The 24,416-nt window shown below is 42.2% G+C and overlaps 2 protein-coding genes across 9 annotated transcripts; both read right to left on the reverse strand.

Annotated features, from left to right (window-relative positions):
* Positions 1 to 1,041: 1,041 nt before the first annotated feature.
* LOC147210924 (tubulin alpha-1A chain-like) lies at positions 1,042 to 3,867 on the reverse strand. Its single transcript, XM_086118387.1, has 4 exons — positions 3,063 to 3,867; positions 2,709 to 2,931; positions 2,454 to 2,602; positions 1,042 to 2,376 (listed from the first exon to the last, which is right to left on the reverse strand). The coding sequence occupies exons 1-4, from the start codon at positions 3,120 to 3,122 to the stop codon at positions 1,396 to 1,398; spliced, it is 1,413 nt and encodes a 470-aa protein (XP_085974513.1). The 5' UTR covers positions 3,123 to 3,867; the 3' UTR covers positions 1,042 to 1,395.
* Positions 3,868 to 5,148: 1,281 nt separating this feature from the next.
* On the reverse strand, positions 5,149 to 24,361 carry bin1b (bridging integrator 1b). Of its 8 annotated transcripts, XM_086118422.1 has the most exons (20): positions 23,942 to 24,361; positions 16,801 to 16,881; positions 16,618 to 16,672; positions 15,772 to 15,866; positions 15,591 to 15,626; positions 15,313 to 15,408; positions 14,866 to 14,973; positions 14,101 to 14,193; positions 13,095 to 13,180; positions 12,546 to 12,621; positions 12,401 to 12,456; positions 12,282 to 12,323; positions 8,014 to 8,056; positions 7,698 to 7,793; positions 7,425 to 7,445; positions 7,042 to 7,224; positions 6,089 to 6,142; positions 5,923 to 6,024; positions 5,717 to 5,840; positions 5,149 to 5,427 (listed from the first exon to the last, which is right to left on the reverse strand). In XM_086118422.1, exons 1-19 carry the CDS (start codon positions 24,029 to 24,031, stop codon positions 5,739 to 5,741), a joined length of 1,515 nt encoding a protein of 504 aa, XP_085974548.1. In that variant the 5' UTR covers positions 24,032 to 24,361; the 3' UTR covers positions 5,149 to 5,427; positions 5,717 to 5,738. The 8 variants fall into 8 exon arrangements, with proteins under 8 accessions (XP_085974548.1, XP_085974540.1, XP_085974557.1 ...); XM_086118414.1 differs by having other exon boundaries at positions 5,149 to 5,840; positions 23,942 to 24,360; XM_086118431.1 differs by lacking the exon at positions 15,591 to 15,626 and having other exon boundaries at positions 5,149 to 5,840.
* Between the last annotated feature and the right edge of the window lie 55 nt (positions 24,362 to 24,416).

The raw sequence follows: 24,416 nt of genomic DNA on the forward strand, positions 1-24,416 counted from the left end.
ACTGTAGTGTGAAGTTTAGGTCCTATTTTCACTTGGTTAATTAACAGCCCCCGAGGGTTTTCCTGTCTCCACCACCTTGTATAAATCCCTGAAGGCTGTCAAGTGCCCTCAAAGAGGAACCCTAATCTCAAGATCTGTGACCAACAGCAGTGGTCTATACTTCGTCATCATTTCAAGGTCGAACTTTGCTTGACCTTCTTTGTCTCTAGTTTTTGCTTAGGTAGGTTTAATGGTTATGGTGTTGTTCCTCTCTGCTAGTTGTGTTTGTTCAGGCACTTGAGAGAAACAATGTAGAATGCTGTTAAAGGTATTTTCTGCTCGCTGTGTTTACAATCACCTTTAGTGCCCTCGAACCCCACCGCTCCCAACTTCTTCCAGCCACGCCGGGTTAGATGACATGTTACTTTCTTTGTTTCAGGGATTTGCATGAGAGGCGTACCTCCCCGCCTCTCATTATCATATTGTCCCTATATAATCTCATGTATGTGTTTCTTTGACGCTTCCGAAAGAAATCTGAAACTCTCGGAAGCCCAAATCGATTTGTGCTGTGCTGTGATAAACTGAAAAAGTACGACGTGGTGTTTGGTCTTTATTCCACCTTACAGAGGTATAAAAGGACTTGTGTCCAAGGAGAGCAAGAAGCAAACGAAAAGCTGACTCTCCTCAACAATCTACATATAATATATTCGATTATGATATTAAGACCACAGGACAGATTTTTTTTCCATGACGCTATTAAAGTTAAAACTCAAGAGTGGAGCATCAAACGTATCAAACTCAAGGACCAGGGGCCAGATCTGGACGTCACATCATTTTATGTAGCTCGTAAAAGCAATTTATGTGTGCTAATTTTATGTTTCTTGCTAAAATACCAAAATTGCAAATTGTCTTCACTTTGAAAAATGTTGAGACATTGCAAACATTTTGTGTTACCAATCCTGCTTTTAAAATAAATGTAATAATCTGAACAGGTTTTACTGGCCTCTGTGGGAAGCCATAACTATGATGTGTTCCATGACAAAAATTAGTTTGAGAACACTGTATAGTTTGAGAGAATTTATTGGCAAATATAAAATTGTGTTGTTGAATAAAGACAGTCACAACAATGAACCAATTCATTTGACAAAGTTCTTGTGAGGTCTGAAATGCCGGTCACCCAGCAACAGACTTGTTGGTTCACCCGAGATGTGCTTATAGCTTCTCGTTATGCAATCTTACAAGCGGAGGAGAGCAGGACAAACATGATACAGTATTGCATTTTACATCAGTTGAACAGTTACTGTGCCATACAGTGAAAAATATTTAAATACAAAGAATCACTTCACATGCGACAGAGCAAAAGCCTGTGAATGTTAAATAGTGAATTGTAAATAGTAAATAGTGTTGCATTTACAGTTAGTACTCTTCCCCCTCTTCCTCCTCTTCATCCCCGATGGTGTCTGTGCCCACCTCCTCGTAGTCCTTCTCCAGGGCAGCCATATCCTCTCTGGCTTCGGAGAACTCTCCCTCCTCCATCCCCTCGCCAACGTACCAGTGCACAAAGGCCCTCTTGGCGTACATCAGGTCAAACTTGTGGTCCAGTCGGGCCCATGCCTCGGCGATAGCTGTGGTGTTGCTCAACATGCACACGGCTCTCTGGACCTTGGCCAGGTCTCCCCCAGGAACTACAGTTGGAGGCTGGTAGTTGATACCCACCTTGAAGCCGGTGGGACACCAGTCCACAAACTGGATGGTGCGCTTGGTTTTGATGGTGGCGATGGCGGAGTTGACATCTTTGGGCACCACGTCCCCACGATAAAGCAGACAGCATGCCATGTACTTGCCATGGCGAGGGTCACATTTCACCATCTGATTGGCTGGCTCGAAACAGGCGTTGGTGATCTCTGCGACGGAGAGCTGCTCATGGTATGCCTTCTCTGCCGAGATGACGGGCGCATAGGTCGCCAGCGGGAAGTGGATGCGCGGGTAAGGCACCAGGTTGGTCTGAAACTCTGTCAAGTCCACATTCAGAGCGCCGTCAAAGCGCAGCGAGGCGGTGATGGAGGAGACAATCTGACCAATCAGCCTGTTGAGATTGGTGTAGGTGGGACGCTCAATGTCCAGGTTCCTACGGCAAATATCGTAGATGGCCTCGTTGTCCACCATGAAAGCACAGTCGGAGTGCTCCAGGGTGGTGTGTGTGGTCAGAATGGAGTTGTATGGCTCCACAACAGCCGTTGACACCTGAGGTGCCGGATAGATGGCAAACTCCAGTTTGGACTTCTTGCCATAATCCACTGAGAGACGTTCCATTAGCAGAGAAGTGAAGCCAGAGCCAGTTCCTCCTCCAAATGAGTGGAAGATAAGAAAACCTTGGAGTCCAGTGCATTGGTCAGCCTGCCAGAGTGAAGACAGTCATACGTCGAAAAACGTACAGTACCTCTGATTAGATTATCCAGTACTGTAAAGCTCACCAGTTTTCGAACCCTGTCCAGAACCAGGTCAATGATCTCCTTGCCAATAGTGTAGTGACCTCGGGCGTAGTTGTTGGCTGCATCTTCCTTTCCAGTGATCAGCTGCTCAGGATGGAAGAGCTGACGGTAGGTTCCTGTGCGTACTTCATCTACAGCAGTAGGCAAAGATTGATAGATACACATTTTGCATACTGTAAATGACTGGAGGGTTTGTTCTCTCATGAAACTACGTGCACCGGTCTTGTGCCATCTCACCGATGACTGTGGGCTCCAAGTCCACAAAGACTGCTCTGGGAACGTGTTTGCCAGCTCCGGTCTCACTGAAGAAGGTGTTGAAGGAGTCATCTCCTCCTCCGATGGTCTTGTCGCTGGGCATCTGCCCGTCCGGCTGGATGCCATGCTCCAGACAATACAGCTCCCAGCATGCATTGCCAATCTGGGCCCCAGCCTGGCCAACGTGGACGGAGATACATTCACGCTGCAGGGAGATGTTGTTCAGATGTCAAGAACAAGAACTAAACCGTACACTGTCGTAAATCTTTTCCAAGTAACACAATTTAAGTTTCATTTACGCGTGAATCGATCGGAATGTTTGTGTTCACTTCTCACCATGACTGCTGAAGTGGTCTCTTGTTCACCTGAGACGAGCGCTTGGGGATGTTGTTGCATCCAAAAGCGGGACGCTGTTTTATAAGTGCACCGTTGCCTGGCAACAACCTGGCATGTTGTGGCAACCGAAGGAGCTACGGAAGCAAACACTGTTGGAGGAGGTGCACCGAAAGGCTCACACAAGTCTGACCTCTGACAATGGTTGTTGTTAGTAACCAGCAATGAGTGACTGTGCTGTGAAATGCGACACGCAACTTCTGCATCTCCTTGTGTTTCACATCTTACATACACCTGCCTATTTAATTCTTCACACTCTGTGTTTCAGTGTGTACAAGTACGGATACTTGTGGAAGAAAAGATTGAAAGACACGAGACATAACGAGAGCAGTGATTCAACTGAAGCTTAAGTAATAAAGTACAGACTTGTAAGAATAACTATTTACTCTCAACAATATACGATGCCCATTTTCATAACATTGCACAAAAACAGAACTTCTGCGCACGCAAGCTAGTTTCCCTCTTTGATTCACTTACATAGTGATCATACCGAGAAGAAGAAATACAAATGTTTCAGGTTACATGTTGTTGTTTAGAGCTAGCTAGCATGGGCTCAACAATGTGTCAATGAGTTTTGTTCATGTTGTGTGAACTGACTGCTGTTATTGTAAAGACACATGGTGGTTAGGTGTTTCGTCTTCTACACTATATTTTGGGCAAATTGTGGACGAAGCCCAGCCAACAGCGTTTTTGTGCTTCTAGAGATTGCAATGTCCCGTAAGACTTGTACGACCATATTCAGTTCATTTCAAGCTCGGGATGAGGTTGAACAGTCGAAAGAAAGGCCATCCAATGTTTTCCTTTGTATGTTTTTCCCACGCTGCCAGCGGTTTTTTTCTTCCTGTACAACAACAAAATCTCAATCAATCAAGAACGCGACTGTAGTTGACTTTCCCTCTCTCGATTAACATCGAAGAAAAGTAGGGTTGAACTTCACAGGGTTCCGATGGACCTGACGAGACTGTCGGTTCCACATGGCCGGCAGTCACTTTTCTCGGTACCTTAAAGGCTCAAAGAGATAACGTGTACATAAAGCTGAAGATGTTTGGTTTTGTGATTTCATGTTTGACTTGTTTTGTGCCTTCCAAGGTAGCCTGGTAACAGCCGCCATTCAGCTTCCCTGGTTACTTTTTGTTGACTTGCACTGCACACCTCCTTTTGGAGGACAATTAGATGCACTAATCTGTCAACATGGCCGTCTAATTTCACCAACACTGAAATCCTCTCCATTTAGTGCACACTGTCCATCCTTCACAAGGTGGTGGGAACCATTCACTGTGGAGTTCCCATTCCTCCGGGGGTGGTGTAAACTCAGTTTGTACTTAAATCCGAACACTAACCCACTCGACCCTAAAACAATTGGAAGTAAATGTTTGGATGGAAAAAAAATATTCTCGACCATGAATATAAAGCAATTATATGAAACAGTAGTACTGTGTAAGCAAGTGTAACAACATTGTGAATCGTTTGTAGCCTGGAAACATGAATTTCATTTTGGGGTTTTAATCGTTTCTTGAAGTCACTCCAAAATCAACATATTGAAAAGGACTTCAGTACAGCAACTATGAGCATTGTCTGACTCTTACCCCAAAAGAAGGATCAAGAGGACATGAGAATGCACAGTTTGTTTGTACAGTCAATGAAGTTTGAGTATTTAAGATTTGTTTTGGTATTTCTCTTAGTTTTAAATAGGACAACAAGCATCCTAAGTGTATTGTGTTTGAAAAAGTTCCATGGGAGCCACCACCGGTGCTTTCTTCTTTAATACTCGCTATTCTCACTTTTTTACCAAAAGATTGTATGTTCTCTAGAATTTTAATTAGCTTGTTGGATGCCCAAAAAGATCAAGCAGCGCTTTCTGACAAACGAGGAAGAAGGTCCGCCCTGTCCAAAACGGTTCCTGTTCATATATTATCTTAGCCTCGCCCACACAGGGGGGTGACTTTGCCTAGCCCATGTGGGACTCCTTCACATTTGTCAATTGTCCATCCAGAAGGCTAAACCCATTTGTAATAAACACACGACACGATGGGCTTCATCAATCTTTAATGATAGTTATACCGTATAATATGAGGGTTTCCACCTGGCTGAACATTGCCAAAACATGTAAATGTGTCCTTCAAAAAGATAATGCATGAAAGCAGAGATACTGACATGCCAAACAGAATCTTCAAACGAAAGATGAAACATCAAAAGTTGAGGTGAGATTTTCTTTTTTGCATCCTCGAACCATCTCGGTTATTAGCACGCGAGTGTCCTCAAAGGCTCTGGTTGTACACACGTTTCCTCATTGTCACCTCAGCATGAGCTGTTTTTAAAAAAATTTTTTTTAAGCAAAGTTCAAAGTTTGTCACTGGCACACTCCATGACGTCCTGTTCCATTTATTTCTTCACAATATTTGTAGGTGAATTCAACACAAATAATGATATAACATTAAGAAGAAGAACTTCAAAAAGATAGATCCATGTTTCTAGATCTACATATAAATTGACGTTAATCTTGATTAAGTTCTTCTGTTTCTAAAGGACATAATTTTGGGACTGGCAAATAAGTAATTTCATATTTCATTTTTTATTCCAAATAAATCTGGAAGTACCTCGAGGAAGGGGATGTGAACTTCAAAGTTTCTGCGTGAAATTCTCAGGGAAGACCCCTTTGGATGAAATATCTTTGTTACGTATCCAGAGAGATTCCTGCACGCCCATGAGCCAGCCGTCATCCTACAAACACACATTTGAACAAACATTAGGGCAGCCACACATGCAGCAGTGTGTCAAGTGATTGTGGAGAGACATCACTGACCTGCTCATCTGGGGTGTCGAACGCCAAAACGAGCACAATGTCTCCAACATTCAGCTCCAGTTCATCCCCATCGGTGGCAGCATATTCGTGGATGGCTTTGACCTGGAGCAGGACGTTTGAGTCAGTGCAAAAAGTCACACTTTCCGCCGTTACTGTGACGGTTCACCTTGTAGAGGAACCCAGGAGGGAGGTTGTAATCCGAGCTGTTGGATTCAGAAACCTGCCAGAAAAGAAAACGACTGTGTGCATTATTTAAGAAGAATCACCAAGGCAAGTTGCTCTCACACACTCAAAAAGAAAAAAAAAGGGAAATAAACCGATAAAATGCGGAGTTGAACAAAAATCTGCAAGAGTTTGTCTCCCACATCAAAATGCATATTTGCGATTTGGTAGTTGCCAGTTAACATTTGAACATTTTGGGGGTATCAGGGGGAACATATCCCCTGTAATTTCTGTAAATGGTCACCTGCTTGCCATTTTCGTGCTAAGGAAAGCCTTGTTTCATTCAAAAATATTGCTTGCGCCACATTGTAGCTTATTGGTGCCAAGAGAATATGTTGAAGTCAGAGGAGAAGCTTCATTTGTTCAGGACATGGCTTCGTCTAAAACATGTCCGAATGCCACAAGATTTTGCCCAAAAACTATTGTCCACTTTTGTCTAAATTAAGCTCCTCGGCTCACTTCGACACAGTTGCTTGGTACCGAGATGCCACAAGAAGGAATCAAAATAATGCTTTTGTACATGAAGCTCCTCAACTCATTTCAACGTACATCCTTGGCAACAAAGTGATGGCAGAGAACAACTTTTGCCTAAGTTAAGCTTCTGAACTCACTTCAGTGTAGTTTCTTGGCACCAACATGCCACAATATGGTGTCAAAGCACTACTATTGTCGAAATGAAGCTCCTCAACTCACTTTAGCATTGGTACTGGACACCAAGATGCCACTAAGGGTACAAAAGCAGTACTTTGGCCTCGTCACAAAAACAATGAAAAGATGAATTTGTGAATGGCGAACAGTGTCAATGTGGGTGAACACTGTATGTGACTTTGGATCCTTGAATTCCAGGCTGAGTTCAGGAGTCCAGTGAGAGGTGATGCCTGTTTCAAGAGTCCCTACCTGCACTTGTTCATCATGGGCCCAGCCCCCCTGACCCACATCATAAGACCAAGTGGGCTCAGTGTACAACTCAGCGCGGTTCGCCCCACAATCGAGTTGCAGGTCACTCTGGGAGTTTCCTTCATTAAAGTGCCATCCACCCTCAACTTGCTCCCGGGGCTGCTCCTCATCCGGGGCAACAGCCTGGTCATGCAACAAGGTCAAAAGTCGTGGAGTACCGCAGAGGATTTCGAAGCAATAGACGGAAGGATGTTGGCGGGATGTGTTTAGTAGGTGAGGGGGCGGAATTGCCATGGGTGTCAACATGCAGAAGAGGAGAAAGCAACTTTGAGTGAAAAACTTACGTCGCTTTAAAATTCAAAAGGAAGAAAGACCCTTCTTACTGGTAAGTCCCAAGATGGCACCTTCATGCAGCAGTAAAAACAAGTACAGTAGCTTATTGAGGCGAAATGATTTTCAAATAATGAACCTAGAAAGCTGCAACAGGAATCCAAAATAATCTGTGTGGTTGTCACAGGGGATTACGACCGGGCTTGTGTAAAAGATCTCAATTTAGCAGGGTGACCCATGCGGAGGGCTGATGTACACACATAAACACAGAGACACATGGGGGGGTTAGGGTAGGATACTAAACATCCATCCAACTATCATCTGACCTGTGTTGTTGTTATGGACTCTTTGTTAATATCAGACGCACTGTCATCAAGCGATTCATCATGCTGGAGAGGCCGGTTGGGCAGCGAGCTGGGCCTCTTCCAAACGCGTGCACATGCAGAAGCGCACACACATTGTCATGTTCCTGTCCTGCTTACTTTTTTTTTTTTTCTCAGTCTGAAAAGTGGGTGTTCCCTCATGATTCCCACCTGTCACTAATCATCCTCATTAATAAATGCAACACGCACATCTGATTGAGGTGATGGGATGGAGCAATATGAGGTCAAGTACAAATGCAGTATTTATTGATTTATTTACCGTGGGTGGCGAGCTGGCTGCATGGCTGTGGTTGGCTTCGTCACTGCAAGACAAAGACAGGAGGAGAAAAGTGACACAAAAAGTACATCTACCTGAAAAATGACATCACATATGTTGTGTCTGGCAATACTGTATAAACAAAGACAGTCACAATTACTCAGGTGGCTGCAGTAATATTAGCTGTTCTTTGCAAAGGATAAAGAATGTATGCTGGTGGGTATTGGTCAATTGTCTATGTACATTTTGCACCGTTTTGTGTTCAAACATCCATTGCTCAGAGGATTGTAGCACAGCGACATCAGTGGCATTCTTTAGCCCGTCTGTAGCATTTTAGCATTCTGTATTAGCATTGCGCAAGCAGACTTTCATACAAGGCAAAGTTATGTCAGTGACCGCGAGGGAGCCGGGAGACAGCGAGCCTGAGGGAGCCGGGAGACAACCAGCCAGCGCGCGTGAGAGAGCCGGGAGGCAGCCAGCCAGCGAGCGTGAGGGAGTCGGCGACGACCGCAAGGGAGCCAGCGACCACGAGGGACCCAGAAGACGTCCAGCCAGCAACCGCGAGGGAGCCAGTGATGACGGCGAGAGAGCGAGCGACGACAGCGAGGGAACCAACGACGACCGCGAGGGAGCCAGCGACGACCGCGTGGGAGCGGGAAATTCACATCCCAAAAACATGGACTTCCAACCCTTTGAAGATATTGACTATAAGCCATTCGATCCCGAGAACAATTTGGACCCAGACAACAACTTCTTCCAGAACAAACAAAGGGTAACAAACTCTGACTATTACCTGGATGAACAATTCAACACTAATATAAAATTGGAAAATGCACTTTCAGTAATACACTTAAACAGTAGAAGTCTCTATAAAAACTTCACAAAAATCAAAGAATACCTGACTAAATTCAATAAATTTAAAATAATTGCCATATCAGAAACTTGGCTTGATGAAGATAAAACAACTGAAATGGAAATAGAAGGTTATGAAATGTTTGCAACTAATAGGGAAAACAAAAAAGGAGGGGGGGTTGCAATATATGTAGACAAAGCACTTAAATGCAGTAAAATCGAGAGATTGACAAACACAATAGAAAACCTAATGGAATGTCTAACCATTGAAATACATAATAAAAAGGCATCAAATATCATCATAAGTTGCATCTATAGGACACCAGGATCATGTATTGACACATTCAATAAAAAACTAACAGATATGCTCAGTTACAACAACGATAAGAAAACACGAATAATATGTGGTGACTTTAACATTGACTTATTAAACCCAAATTGACACAAAAAAACAACCGACTTCATAAATACTATGTACAGCAACAGCTTTTTCCCAGTAATCCTGAAACCTAGCAGAATAACAGTTGACACGGCCACATTAATAGATAACATATTTATAAATAAGATTGACCATAAAATGGAAAGTGGACTTCTCATTAATGACATAAGTGACCACCTACCTGTTTTTGCAGTTTTTCATAATTATTTTGATAGAAAAGCTAAGTCAACAACTCACATAACAGAAATAAGACTAAGAACCCAACGCTCCACCGACGCCTTTAAGCAAGACCTAGAAAAACAAAACTGGACCGAGGTCTACTCAAACGAAGACCCAAATACAGCGTTTGAAGTATTTCAGTCTACCATAATCTCTTTATATGATAAACATTTTCCATTAACTAAAGTCTCCAAAAAGTATAAAGACCCAAGTAAGCCATGGATAACGAAAGGCATAGAAAACGCATGTAAAAAGAAAAACTATTTATATAAATTGTTTTTAAAATTGAGAACTGAAGAAGCAGAAAAAAAATATAAGACCTATAAAAATAAACTAGTAAATATTATAAGAACCAGTAAAAGAGATCATTATCATGCACTATTAGAGCAGAATAAAAGTAACACACAAGAAATATGGAAGATACTTAACCAAGTAATCAGAAATAGCCCTAAAAAAATGTATTATCCAGAGTATTTTATCAAAGGCAAAAATACTATTTTGGAAAAAACTGCAGAAATAGCAACTGAATTTAATGAGTATTTTGTCAACATCGGCAGTAACCTAGCAAAACAAATTCCTGATCCAACAAACTTGTTTGAAATAGATAGATATGTAGAAAAAAACTCCTCCACGATGTTCCTTACTGCTGTAAAACAAGAAGAAGTATCAAATATTATAAAAACTTTTAAAAATAAAAAGTCAACTGATTGCTTTAATATTGACATGACAATAATAAAGCAGATTATAGAATATGTAGTGCGACCTTTCACGCACATATGCAACCTGTCATTCAAAGCTGGTATCTTTCCATCAAAAATGAAAATTGCTAAAGTTATTCCAATCTATAAAAGTGGAGAAAGACATCGGTTTACAAATTATAGACCAATATCACTACTACCACAATTTTCAAAAATATTAGAAAAACTATTTTCTCGCAGACTTGATAGCTTTATACAAAAGCATGCGCTGTTAAGTGAGAATCAATATGGCTTCAGGGAAAAACGGACCACCTCAATGGCAGTTATGGAGTTTGTGGAAGCATTAGCCACTAATATAGACAACAAAGAATTTACTGTTGGGGTTTTCCTAGATCTAAAAAAAGCTTTTGACACAATAGATCACAGTATATTATTGAAAAAACTAGAAAGATATGGCATTAGAGGTGTAGCTTATAAATGGATAAAAAGTTATTTAGAAAACAGATATCAGTACGTGCAACTCAACAATAAAAAAACGAATCAACTAAAAATCACTCACGGAGTTCCTCAGGGGTCAGTGCTTGGTCCAAAACTATTCATCTTATATATAAATGATATCTGCAAGGTCTCAAAACAATTTAAATGTGTCCTATTTGCTGATGATACAACTTTCTACTGTTCTGGAATAAATCTGAAACAGCTCCTGACAACCGTAGAAAACAAATTAAACAAATTAAAAAACTGGTTCGACAGAAATAAATTGTCACTTAACCTGAAAAAATCGAAGTTAATTGTTTTTGGCACAAGACCAATCAAACACCAAGCTAAAATTATGGTAAACTCAATTGAGATAGAAAGAGCGTATGAAACCAAGTTTCTCGGATTAGTAATAGACTCAAAACTATGTTGGAAGCCACATATCGATAACGTAAAAAGAAAAATAGCCAAAACCGTAGGGATCCTCTACAAAACCAAGGAAGTGCTAAATAAGAGATCTTTGTACACATTATACACTTCATTATTATTACCATATATGACCTACTGTGTGGAAATATGGGGAAATGCCTGCAAAACAAACACACTCCCTATTCTCAACCTACAAAAAAAAGCTATTCGAATTATTAATAGATCAAAATATACGGAACCCACAAATCCACTATTTATCAAATTAAATACGATGAAATTTTATGACCTGGTTGACTTTAAAATCGCCCAATTAATGTACAAAGCACACAATAACCTGCTCTGCCAAAACATTCAGAAGTTTTTCGAAATTCGAGAAAGCAGCTATGATTTAAGAGGTACCAACTTATTCAAAAAACTCAAAACAAGAACAAACATCAAGCAAAGAAGTGTATCTATCAAAGGCGTTAATCTGTGGAATAATCTCGAAACGGACCTGAAAATGAGTAAATCGCTTGCTGAGTTCAAAAACAAATTCAAAAAAATAGTACAAACAACCTACATCAATCAGAGTTAAAATGATAAATTCAAAACATTAAATATAATGATAAATCAGAACTAAGTTGATAAATAGAGAAAGGTATATAAATATCCATTATGAATACAAGAGAAAATTGACACAAGAGTGTCAGGGTGTGGAAGTATATAATCCCGATACAAACCAAAAGTTGTAAAAATATCACGGTTAAGGGTAAAGTATGAGCCTTAATGGAGACTTCTTTCTTCTTACTTTTTTCTTTTCTGATTGATATAAAAATGATTTATTAGATACAATCACATAACGGGGTAGGACTAGATAAGTTTTTTACTTCTTCCTACTCCCTTGAACATAATAACTGTGTTGTATGAAGATTGATTTCTTTCTTTTTTTATCTACCTTATTTTCTGTCAAATTATTACTGTATATATGTTTTATGTTCAATAAACAAACCAAACCAAAAAAAAAAAAAAAAAACCATGTCGTTGTTTTAAATAGATTGTATGTTTAAGTTTACAGCTAACTTCAACTGAAACCCCTATGGGTGACACTCCCTAACATGAGGATGAAAATGGACCCAGGTGTTTCAATAAAAGCATGCAGCAGCCATGCAGCAGATTACCTCTTTGCCTCGTCGCCTGCCTTGGCTGCTGCACCGTCTTTTCTACAGTAGGGGGTGAGGGACATTACTCTCTGGGTTGTCCCGTTACCGTGATCGGCTCTAAAATCGGATGGACTTACTTGAGCTGCCTCTGCTCTTCAAGTTTGGTCATGATGTCATTCAGGTTTTGACTCAGCTGTGGAATAGGTAGGAGGATAACAAAGGATGAAGAAGCTCTTATCAACTCAATAGACAGGGAAGTCAGAAAAGCTCAGAGTGACTTACCTTGCTCATCTCTTTGTGGAATTTCTCTTGATGACCCGCCAGACTCTGGAATGTGTTAACATAGATGCCAACACGGCTAAAAAAAAAGTGTGTACACACACATACATGCACACGCACACACACACGTCAAATTGAATGGTTATAAATACAGTAGTAGCTTGACCTACGATTTCTTGAATTTACTCAGTAGATTTTTAATTGTGTTTTCGCGAGCTTCCAAGCTGCTAGCCTTTCCAGGCTGCTAGCCTTTCCAGGCTAGCAGCCTGGAGGCTAGCGGTGATACTATAAAACACGGAGTAGCTGCAGAGGAAGGAGTGAATTCTTGACTCATATTCCAACGGTAGTCAGTTGGAAACTGTGTTACAGTGGGGAAACAAAAACTAGACTACGAGAAGTGTGTGTGTGTGTGTGTGTGTGTGTGCGTGTGTCTTTTCCCACAGGTTCTTATCGCTCGTCAATCGTTGGGGTTCACTTTAAAGTGGGTTACAAATTAAATCCTTCAGTCAAGGTACGATTCTGTAATGCTTCGATATGGTGGTACTGTTTCACCTGTCCCACAGCACTGGAAGCTGGTCTTGTAATTCCACGTTCAGCTCTTCAAAAATCTTTTGAGAGCGACCCAGCTCTTCCTCGGCCTACATGTATAAGTACACACAAACACAATCCAGAACTTCAACTCACTATGATCCAGTGAAGCATATAAACGTCCATGCATATAATAATACAAAGTAAGTAATGCATGCAATAGCGCATAAGACAAAAAAAAAAAGTCCCATCAGAATGGGGCCACATGAGGCGCTTGAACATCAACTCACAGGCAATGAAAAGCTGTCAGCTGTCACTGTGGACAAACCCATCAAAGCCGTGAACATTAATCTGAATCTTAAGACATTTTTAAATGGTTGCAAACAATAGGAACCAGGGTACTTCCAGGTGGAACAAAGTAAGTGACTACTGCTCACCTGAACCCATGGCAAAAGCTTGTGTATGGGGTTGCACAACCAAATTCCCCGCAATTTAATAAAAAAAAAAAATCCTCCCAAAAAGGTACACTTTTTAAAAATATATGACAGACATTTGACAGGAAGTAAGGTGAACTTAAAAAAGTCATTAATTAGCACAATTTTTAGTATGTATTGGAAAAATGATTGTCTGGGTCCAAATTGTTCTCGGGATCGAATGCCTTATGTTCAGCATATTCAAAGGATTTGAAGTCCATTTTTTAGTATGTGGATTATTTCATTATGAATACATAGTTGTACAGCGAAGATCGCAAGACTGCCGTTTGGCATTGTTAGCACTTCTAAAGGTACAGACAAGGAACCAAGCTTCCCTCATTGGGTTTGTTCAAGGCATTGTCTCACAGGTACAGGTAAATGTTGGGTCGGGTTGTCTTTGAGCAACGTAAAGGTTAGCCTCTTCGTTAACATCAGTTCGACAGTGCATTATCCATTTCAGTATCAGTGGAGAACACTTGGGCTTTTGCGACCCAGAAGTACATGAGATATCAAGGTGAAATGTCCTCTATGCGTTTGAATTCAGGGGTAATCATCACCTGGTTGTAGGAGAGGTTAGTCTGAGCCACCTGGTGGGCTGAGAGCAAACCCTGAGCCCAGCTTGGCGCTGCCATCTCCAACAGGGCCGCAGGCTGACCACACACACCATGCAGACAAAGGGGAGCAAGACCGTTTGGTGGGGGCCGGGGGCGGTTGACAATGAGCAAGTGATGGAGGAACAAGACAAAAGGCAACAAAAGAAAATAGGTCCAAGCAACAGCAATCTGTTAGTCAGTGTTTGTTCAGTAAACATGGAACAACATTATTTAAGGCAGGGGTCCTTAAACGGGGGCCAAAAGAAGCTAGTGATAGTTCAATCTGGCCCTAGGATGAATTTGAAAGCGAAACGGTACTGCAGCAACTCTGCCGTTATATTTAGACTGTAAAGGTGAATAGGCTGAGTCCTGACTTGTTATTGTATGAAAAAGCCAAGGGGGTGGGACAGGGTAAGGAAGAGAAACTTTTAGCAACACTTAACCTCTTTTGGTTCATCCCTCAAAGACAGAAAGGTCAGATGGTTCTTAATGCTTCATAAAAGAATTGTCTATTCATTATTGACATAGCTTTTCCAAATATGCTTTTACTGGTTAGCATTAAAATACAGGGGGGGGAAAAAATCCATCCATGCATTTTCTGTAGCTCTAAGCAAGCTGGAGGCAATCCCATCCGTTTTTGGGTGAGAGGCAGAATGCCAGCCAATCGCAGGACATCGAACAAACATGTTTCTACAAAGTAGTACAAGCAGGACAAGCTGACACAGTTACCTTGGCGATCTTGGCCTCATCCTTTTTCTTGCCCTTCTGTAAGGAGGCAAAGTGATGTCTGGCACTGTCAAAGTCCACCATTTTACGGTCCCGCTTTGCAATGCGAGCCTGTAGGGGGCGCGGTAGAGTGAGCTGGTCGTCATTATCTAGTGGACTCACTCACCACTTACTCAATAACACATATCTCATTTACAATATGTCGAGTTAAGCCCAGTTTATCGCGGGAGCTATGCCACCTGCGGGCAATACAATACAGACATACCGTTACACATGGAGACCTTGACACCTCCGCAGTAAGCTGTAGTAAATGTAGTCATTTTTCACAGAGAACAAAGAATATATACCACAGAATATTGTTGTAATTAATGCCTACAAAGTACTTGTGATAACATAAAAAGTGTGGTCCAAGGAAAACAAAAAGATTGTCACATTTAGACAATTAAACACCTTGATATCAGGAAACTGAGTCAAGTACGAATCCAAGGAGAGCATTGAGCTGTCTGTTATGTTCTGATGGAAGTCCAACCACAGAGTGTCTGCGTCCTACAAAACACACACACGCACACACACACACACAAAATACATCGTATGCAGTGTAAGATTGAGTGCATTCAGTGCAATGCAATAGATATTTAAATGTCAACAAACTATCTGTCTTTGTTTCACGGTGGTTGATTTGGTCCTGAATTCTTGTTACAAAATTTTTAACCACTCTAATGTGTTACCTCCAAGTTATTGTCCATCTCCTTCTCTATCATCTCCTTCAGCAGGAACGACACACGCATGCAGTTAAAGCAAAGAAAGTGACAACAGAGCGAAATAAAAGTGAGAAGGTGCTCAAAAGAAAAAAGGAGAAGTTCAATTCAGGATAAGGAAGGCAGCCAAAATCAAAGGTCAGGATCTCACCTCCACCATGGCGTCCATCTCCTCTTTGCCGAACCACTCGGGCTCGTACATTTCAGCTAGGCAGTCCTGCAGCCTCCGTGATGCCTCGTGCAATGCTGAAATGTGTCAAAGAAGATCAAGTGGCAGACTGTCAGTTCAAATGAACTATTTGTTGATGATATGTCAGAACTGTGGAGCACAAAGCATAAGAATAAGGCTGCTGTCCAGAGTGAGGCAGGCACTTTCCCAAGGGAGAGTACTGACAATGTTTGACAAGATGGAAGCACCTGCTTTTGACCCAGCTGCTCACAGATCATCTCCAGCAGCAGATGTTGACCAAAATGACAACAATGTTGAGGTCACAAGGATAACGTTACACACCTGTGGCCATATTTACACGAATGCTTTTCGTACGTAATACTGACATGACAGAAACATTGGCAAATACCTGGAGAATCAAATTCAGAAATTAAACCAGTGAAGTCAAAATGTGATGTTTTCGTTATCATTGGCTTGTTTAAGTTTATGGTAAACATGAAGGCCTAGCTAACCTATGCTAGCTGACTTTGCTATTAGCATTCCTTTATTTACTCTACACCACAAATTAAATCAATTTCCTTTTTAAAAAGTAAAAACGTAATAAAAAAACTCTCACTTGAAAAAAAACGTCAATACTGTAGTATAAATCAAATCATTAAATTACTTTTGAAACTTCAAGACGTAATAGCAAACATCAGCTACTTTATGATTTTTACTCAAGTAATATGCTACATGGCATACACAATATTCCACATTTTTACTTCTATGAATGTGATTTATACAAGATCGTCCATGAACCACGTTTCAAGAGTGTCTATTCTGACTTACTCTTTACTGCGATCATGTATGCTTTCAGATCCTTCTGCAGCTTGGTGCCTTCTCCCTGAGGTGAAAAAGGTCAATGAACAACAGCAAAGTGAAACAATCTCCCATCATATACATTAAGACGGCTTGTACGTGGTAAGGAAAATTGAGTGCATGATATTGTGAGTGAAAACTTGTGGTAATGACCATCTGCTTGTTGAAGTTGGCAACCATCTCCTCAAAGATGACATCTCTAGTCTCGTCCGCTTTGCCAAGTTTCTGCAAAACCTGAAACACACAGCAACAATGTTTCACTACGTCCAGACCAGCAATGGACACTGAAAAAATATTTTCACGCGGTGTTCTCACAAAGAAGTGATCACTAAGCTTGAGTGTCACCAAGTACAAGCAGCAATTTTTTGTTTGTTGTTTTTGAAACGTAACCCTCAAACCTAACGCTAACGCTAACCCCTAATACTTAACCCTAACCATAACCCCTATCCCCAACCAAAATCCCAACCACAACCCTAGCCCTAAACCCATAACTCAAACCCTCACCCTAACTCCCTAACCCCCTAACCCGGGCGTCGGCAACACGCGGCTCTTTAGCACCATCTAGTGGCTCCCTGGAGCTTTATAAAAAATGTTTGAAAATGGAAAAAGATGTGGGAGGGAATTGTTATAAATATGGTTTCTGTCAGAGTAAAAACATGACACAAACATTCTTAATGTTTCCCAATGCTATAAAAATGTGTAGACTAAATATTACATGTCAACGTTTCTGTCAATGAAGATTTGCGTCATAGCCTGCGACACACGTTTCTGTTAGCAGGGCGGGATGCAAGGTAGGCGGCTGTTGCAAAAAACAAAAAACAAAAAACGGCGTTTCCTGTACAATTCACCAAGGGTATTGGCAAAGAGAATCTGGAGGGCCGTGAAAAGCATTTTTAAAACAGTACACGTGAGCTACAAAAGTGCGTCCGCCTCCGATCTCGATGAAAGTAGGTAGGCAATGCGTCTGTAAGTGTGTCGTGTACGCGTGGGTCGATCGCGGTAGGTTGGTTGAACGAAAAGTAGATCTTTGGTCAAAAAAGGTTGGGCACCCCTGCTCTGCAGAATGCATTGCACGGAAAAAAAACATTTAATCATGAAGGCTCATCGTGTAGTTGTAGCAAACGTAGTCATTTTGATAGTCGGCTAATATAGATCATATAGATATAGATACATGTTGCGGCTCCGAAAAAAGGAGAGGTGTGGTGTTGGTCTTCAAAACCCTCCTCAAAACTCACTTGTATTCTTTGGCATTCGACTCAGCATGACTTAGATTTGTTCTTGGTTTTACTGTTTGGTGCCTTCTACCATCTTTATTACCGATTTGTTTTACTGTTTATTGTATATGTTAAATTGCTCCATGTACAGCACTTTGTATGCAGCGATGGCTATTTGAAAGTGCTCTATAAATACAGTTGACTTGACTTGGTCACTAAGAAAAGCGAAAATAATGCACCAAAACAGAAAATCAAGCGAGGAAATCACAAAATAAATTCTATGGGGGCGTTTGTGAACACACAACAAAGGAATGAATAACGAAACAATTCTGAGACAGTCCAGTCCCCTACATACATACAGCATGTGTTCCCTTCATTGTAAGTTTTATAGAAGGCTTTTATTTTTTTTGCGGCTCCTGAAATATTTGTTTTTTGTCCTATATGGCTCTTTCAACATTTTGGGTTGCCAACCCCTGCCCTAACCCAAACCCTAATCCCGAAACACTAACCCCAGCCCCAGCCCCAGCCCCTAACCCTACCCATAACCCAACCCTAACCCTAACCCTAACCCCTAACCGCAACCCCTAACCACAAACCAAACCCTAATCCCGAAACACTAACCCCAGCCCCAGCCCCAACCCCTAACCCTACCCATAACCCAACCCTAACCCTAACCCCTAACCACAAACCAAACCCCTTACTTCAACCCCTAACCCCAATCCTAACCCCTAACCCCAACCCCAAACCCCACCCTAACTGTAACCCCAATCCCCTAACCCTAATCCCCTAACCCTACCCATAACCCAAATGCTAACCCAAACCCTAACCCCCAACCCCTAACCCTCACCCTAACACTAACCCTAAACACTAACCCCTAACTCCTAACCCCAACTCCTAACCTCTAATTTGAACCCTAAACGCAAACCCCACCCTAACCCAACGCTAACCCTAAACCCCTAACCCCAACACCACTAACCCCTCACCCTAACCCTAATCCCCTAACCCTACCCCATAAACCCTAACCCCCTAACCATAAACCCTAACGTAATTCCTAACTCCTAACCCCAAACCCTAGCCGCAAGCCTAACTCCGAACCCCTAACCGTAACCCATAACCCCCTAACCCAAACCCTCTTACCCTAACCCTCTAACCCTAACCTTAACCCTAAACCCTAACCCCAACCCCCATACCTTAAACCTCTAACCCCTATCCTTAACTCTACCTTAACCCTAACCCCTAACTCTAATCACTTAACCCTACCCTAACCCCAAACCCTAACCTCTAACCCAGGGGTACCCAAACCTTTTTGACCGAAGATCTACTTTCGATCAACCAACCTCCCGTGATCGACCGGTTACCACGCACGCACGCACGCAGGTACACACGCATGCCATGATGCGCAATAGCCTGACGCTGAGGCATGCGACGTACTTGGGCAATCTGTTAACGATCGTAGCTCACGCGTACCGTTTTAAAATGCTTCTCTCGGCCCTCCAGATTCCCATTCTTTGCCCGTCCCCTCGGTGAATTGTACAAAAACTCTGAATGAGAATAATGATAAAAGATATAGCGCAACAACTCTGATCACGGGCTGCAACTGCAGACTGCTGAGCGCTAACAACTTCCGTTGACGCAGTCACACGTCACCGCAGGTTAAAGATGACCTGCTTTATTTTCTTTTTAAAATATTTTTTGTGAAAGTGAGACTGAGAGAATGATTAGGGTGCAGTGTGCATTAACACAAAAATATATTACGAACATGAACAGAGACACAAATGTTTTTTGTTTTTTTCCCCTCTACACCCCTCGGATCGACTTGGGACCAGTCCTTGATCTACTGGTCGATCGCGATCGACGAAATGGGCACCCCCGTTCTAACCCCTAACCCCAATCCTGCCCATAACCATAACCCCTAACCCTAAAGCCCAACATAACCCCTAACCTCTAACCCTAACCACATAACCCTAATCCATTAACCCTAACCCTAACTCCTAACCCCTAACTCAGGGGTGCCCAAACTCTTTGGACCGAAGATAGACTGACTTTTCGATCAACCAACCTCCCGGGATCGCCCCTTACCGCGCGCGCGCACACGCACACGCGCACACACGCCATGATGAGAAACAGCCTGACACGGAGGCATGCGATGCACTTTTGCAGCCTGTTAACTATCGTAGCTCACACGTACCATTTTAAAGTGCTTCCCTGGGCCCTCTATATTCCTATTCTATGCCCGTGCCCTCGGTGAATTGTACACGAAGCAAACTCTGAATGAGAATAAGGACGATAAAATATATAGCGCAACAGCTCTGATCACAACCTGCAATTGCAGACTGCTGAGCGCTAACAACTTCTGGTGACGCAGGTCACGCGCCACCGTAGGTTAAAGAATTACCTGCTTTATTTTATTCTATTTTTAAAATATTTTTTTGTTCAAATGAGACTGATAGGATGATTCAGGTGCAGTGTACATTAACAAAAAATACATTACTAACATGTACAAGGACACACAAAAGGTTTTTTGTGTGTCTTTGTACATGTACATGTGTCTTTGTACAAAGACACACCCTAACCGTAACCTCCTAACCCTAAAGCCCATCTAAACCCCTAACCCTAAACCCTAACCATAACCCTAATCCCAACCCAAACCCCCACCCTAACCCTAACGAGATTCAGTGACCCTCCTGTCTAGCACCCCTGAATAGACTTTACGGGGGAGGCAAGTTTATTCTTTAAAAATTGTGTTAATGTAAATGATTTGAGGCAGAGTATCATGGGATCCAAGAATACTACATCAGTGTGAAAATGGTGGCAAAGTCATAGGTATCAACATTTTCCCTCATATGTGGGGGTGGCCACTGGCCACCATGTAGCGCCACCCCTGCCACAGAACTGTGAGGTAGACATGCAAACCCGTGTTCAGTTGCGATCATAAGATAACTTGGAATTTTTTGTTAGTCCGTTCACGAGGTTAGTAAATATATTTTGATAGCATTAGAAGCGTTAAAAGTGCTTATAAGAGGAAAATTAATTTGTGTGCAGATGCTTTTGTTGTACCATGTTAATAAAACAGGTATTTACATTAATTCATTCATTTTCCGATCCCCTTTATCCTCACTAGGGTCGCGGGGGGTGCTGGAGCCTATCCCAGTTGTCATCGAGCAGTAGACAGGGGACACCCTGAACGGTTGCACACCAATCGTAGGGCACACAGAGACGAACAATCATCCGCGCCCACACTCACACTTAGGGACAATTTAGAGTGCTCAAACAGCCTGCCATGCATGTTTTTGGAAAGTGGGAGGAAACCGGAGCACCCGGATAAAACCCACGCAGGCCCGGGGAGAACATGCAAACTCCACACAGTGAGGCCGGAGCAGGGATTGAACCCACGACCTCTGCACTGTGAGGTCAACGCGCTAACTACTGTACCACCGGGCCGCGCAGGTATTTACAGTACCGGGAATAATTTATTTTTACGCTTTTTACTTCTGCACAGGTATTTTTCAGTGATTCCTCCCGCCTACATTACATTTATTGTTTTGACTTAAGTTGAATCAGTCTTTTATATCCCAAACATCGTTACTTAAATTTAAAAACAGTTTGAGAGTACTTTTGTCGCATCTTGTTGTGTTGTGTGCCCCAAACCTCCCTCACGCCTTTTTATCAACTCTGACCTTAAGATAAACCCCGATGTGATTGGTGTAAGTGCAATCTGGTCACTAATGTAGTCAAATGACCAGTCACAGCAAGCCACAATTAGCTTGCTTAAAGGGACTTCCCTACAGCCTGCAACACACTCTCATATTTTGTCCTCTATCGCCACCGTGGGGTTTGACCTTTGTGCTGCAAGGAGCACATGAGGCAACATCTATCCATTTTTGATAGTGCTTACCCTCACTTGGGTCATAGGCAAGCTGGAGCCGATAGGTGGGCCTCAACCGGTTGCGCAGGGCAGATCCATGGCTCCCAAAAAGTTTGTGATATGGAGAAATTTCCCAAAATTCACTATAATCTTGACAGGTGAATTTAATTTCACCTTTTGAATGCATGTTCCCAAACAAGGAGCTGAATGGCAAAATTCAAAACAAGCACTTGTTGATGATGATGACTGGACCAATTAGAATTAGAACTTCAACCATCAGCTTCATTATGCTTTTCACATCTTGACACTGTGAGACAAAGCAAGGCCTAATAACTGATCAACAGTGTGAGGCTTCAAGCAGGAAGCGCCCACTGAGCGTCATCAGCAGGTTGCAATACAGATACACAGAGCCTGGATGTATAACAGAAAGGCACACAGCAAATGGACAACCTCGAAAATTAAAAAAAAAAAAAAAATAGCAAGTTGTCCAAACATTTCTGAAACTGAAATTTCATACACAATGCAACTCAATGTGCTTCAGAGGTCACATTAAGCTAAAGTTATAGAGAACATTAGGTTCATCTTGAATTTCCAAAGTCCAACACCCCAATCATTTTGTGTATAAGTGTATGGCCAAAGAGGCATTCACACTTGAAATCATCCATAGTGTAAATACAACTTAGAGAGTTCAGTAAAGCTTACATGCATTTTTTTAAATATGAGTGGAAGCCAGAGTTGCCAAAAAACTACAGAACACAAAAGAAAAGAGAGAACATGCAACCACCCGACAGGGAGGTCTGTATTGAGAGTCCTGTGCTGCCCCACTCTCAAATAAAAACGATTCAATAAGTATGAGCAGGTTCAATGCCTCACGCATGACAGCAATGTGCCGGTGTTCAATTTCGGAAGCCAAAAATACATACAGACAATTTGTGGCTATGAGCAAAATGGGGAAGCAGGGGTTGGGGGGCTATTCATAGACGTGCACCTCCTCCTCAACCCCCTCTGGCAGTGAGGCATACTGGGAGTCCTATGAGGAAAAAGGGACAGGTGTGCACACCAAGCAGGGCGTTAGATTCATGTAACTCATCCCAGAGAGACTCGAAACTAACAGCTCAAAGACTTAATGCTTTTCTTTGGCTGCTTCACTCACAAACAAGCAGGCAGAGCCATGAGCAATGAGAACTCATGTGGCTGCAAGACGACGCCATTGAACAGACAGCTGCAGCCTACACCCAAAAAGCCCAACACGATCGCCGGCCCCCATATTGAGGAGGAAACTTTGACCTTCCTCATTACTCCTCACTTCCAAAAAGCTGCTTTCTATCTCATTAAATATGAATCACTTAACATCATGTTTTTTTCCTGTCGTTGAAACTACACAATTGTCATTTATATTCAGTAAATGCATTTGGAGTGTGTTTGTGGGAATATCTGCCTTTGTGCGTGTGTGTGTGTGTGTAAAAATAACACTTCAGGCCTCACCATGAATTGAAAAAACTAACTTACCTAGGAATGGTCATCCCTTTTCTGACGTGCACATGCAGGGTGATTAGAAGCTAAAAGATCAGCAGGCGTTAAATTAACACTAAGCGATTAGATGGGATGGAAGAATTGTCTTCACAATGAGGATCCGGCCTATGTTTTTGTAAATATCTTTTGTGGATAAATCAAAGTATCTATCTTTTGGCTAGCTAGCTAGCTATAGCTACATGTAGCAAATGAGTTACCATTTACCTGCTTTGATTTCTACATTTTAAGGCTTCTTATGTGTTGACCATAAAGTTGTTTGTATATCATATAAGCCTCTGTGAGTTATAGATAGCCTTTTATCATAGTCCACTTTCAGCGCGATAAACATTAGTATTTACAAACCAAATTTTTTGAAATTCTAAATCTTGACTTTAATTTCCCCACAAATGTCACAAATGTTTAAATCCCCCTACATTAAAAAAAACCCTGGTGGTTATTGTAGGCTCACTTTCGCCCTCTACTGAAGAGCAGCGACCCTGCAACACTTGAATTTATTTATTTTTTCCATACGGGGCCCAAGAAATAAGACATAAACGGATACCATAAACGCATTTTTGAAACAACCTACGAGTAGACTGATTTCATTCAAATAGAATAGTTGGAAATAAAATGTGGTCTAAAAGGACTTTCCAATGAGGAAAACATTTATATGAGGTCAAGAGGTGAAATGTTTTTGTCGTACCTTCTCCTGCGCTCTGCTTAGCCTCTTCTGGACTGTGATGGCCAGTTTCCCGGCTGTGACCCCCTTCCCACTGTTCCCAGTCTCGGCCATGACTCGCTGCGTTCTGGGTTGTGGCGGCACCGACTCAGTAGTGAGTGACAAGTGTCTCCTGAGGGTAAAGTGTGCGTAAAAACTACCAGACGCCAAGTTTAGTCGCTGCGTGTAACTGTAATCCCGTTGGAGCTTCTTAAAGGAGCAGAGCGTAATTTAATCCGGATTTTGTACGAGTCCACAAGAACAAGGGAGATACAATGGACGTGGAACCGAACACAGCCTTTCTGCTCGGCTAATTCACGGAGACTTGCACTCCAAATGCGGACCGATTGGGTTTCCTCCTCATCTTGCTCTTAAAGGCATTGCGCTGATGGTATTATTAGGCGACACCTGGCGTGTGGGCCTTTGGGGCCTGCGCTTGAGGTTTATTTGTGCACGCGCG

The sequence above is a fragment of the Hippocampus guttulatus genome, chromosome 1 (assembly GCF_054856545.1).
Source record: "Hippocampus guttulatus isolate MCC_2025c chromosome 1, RoL_Hgut_1.0, whole genome shotgun sequence".
NCBI classification, from domain to species: Eukaryota; Metazoa; Chordata; class Actinopteri; order Syngnathiformes; family Syngnathidae; genus Hippocampus; species Hippocampus guttulatus.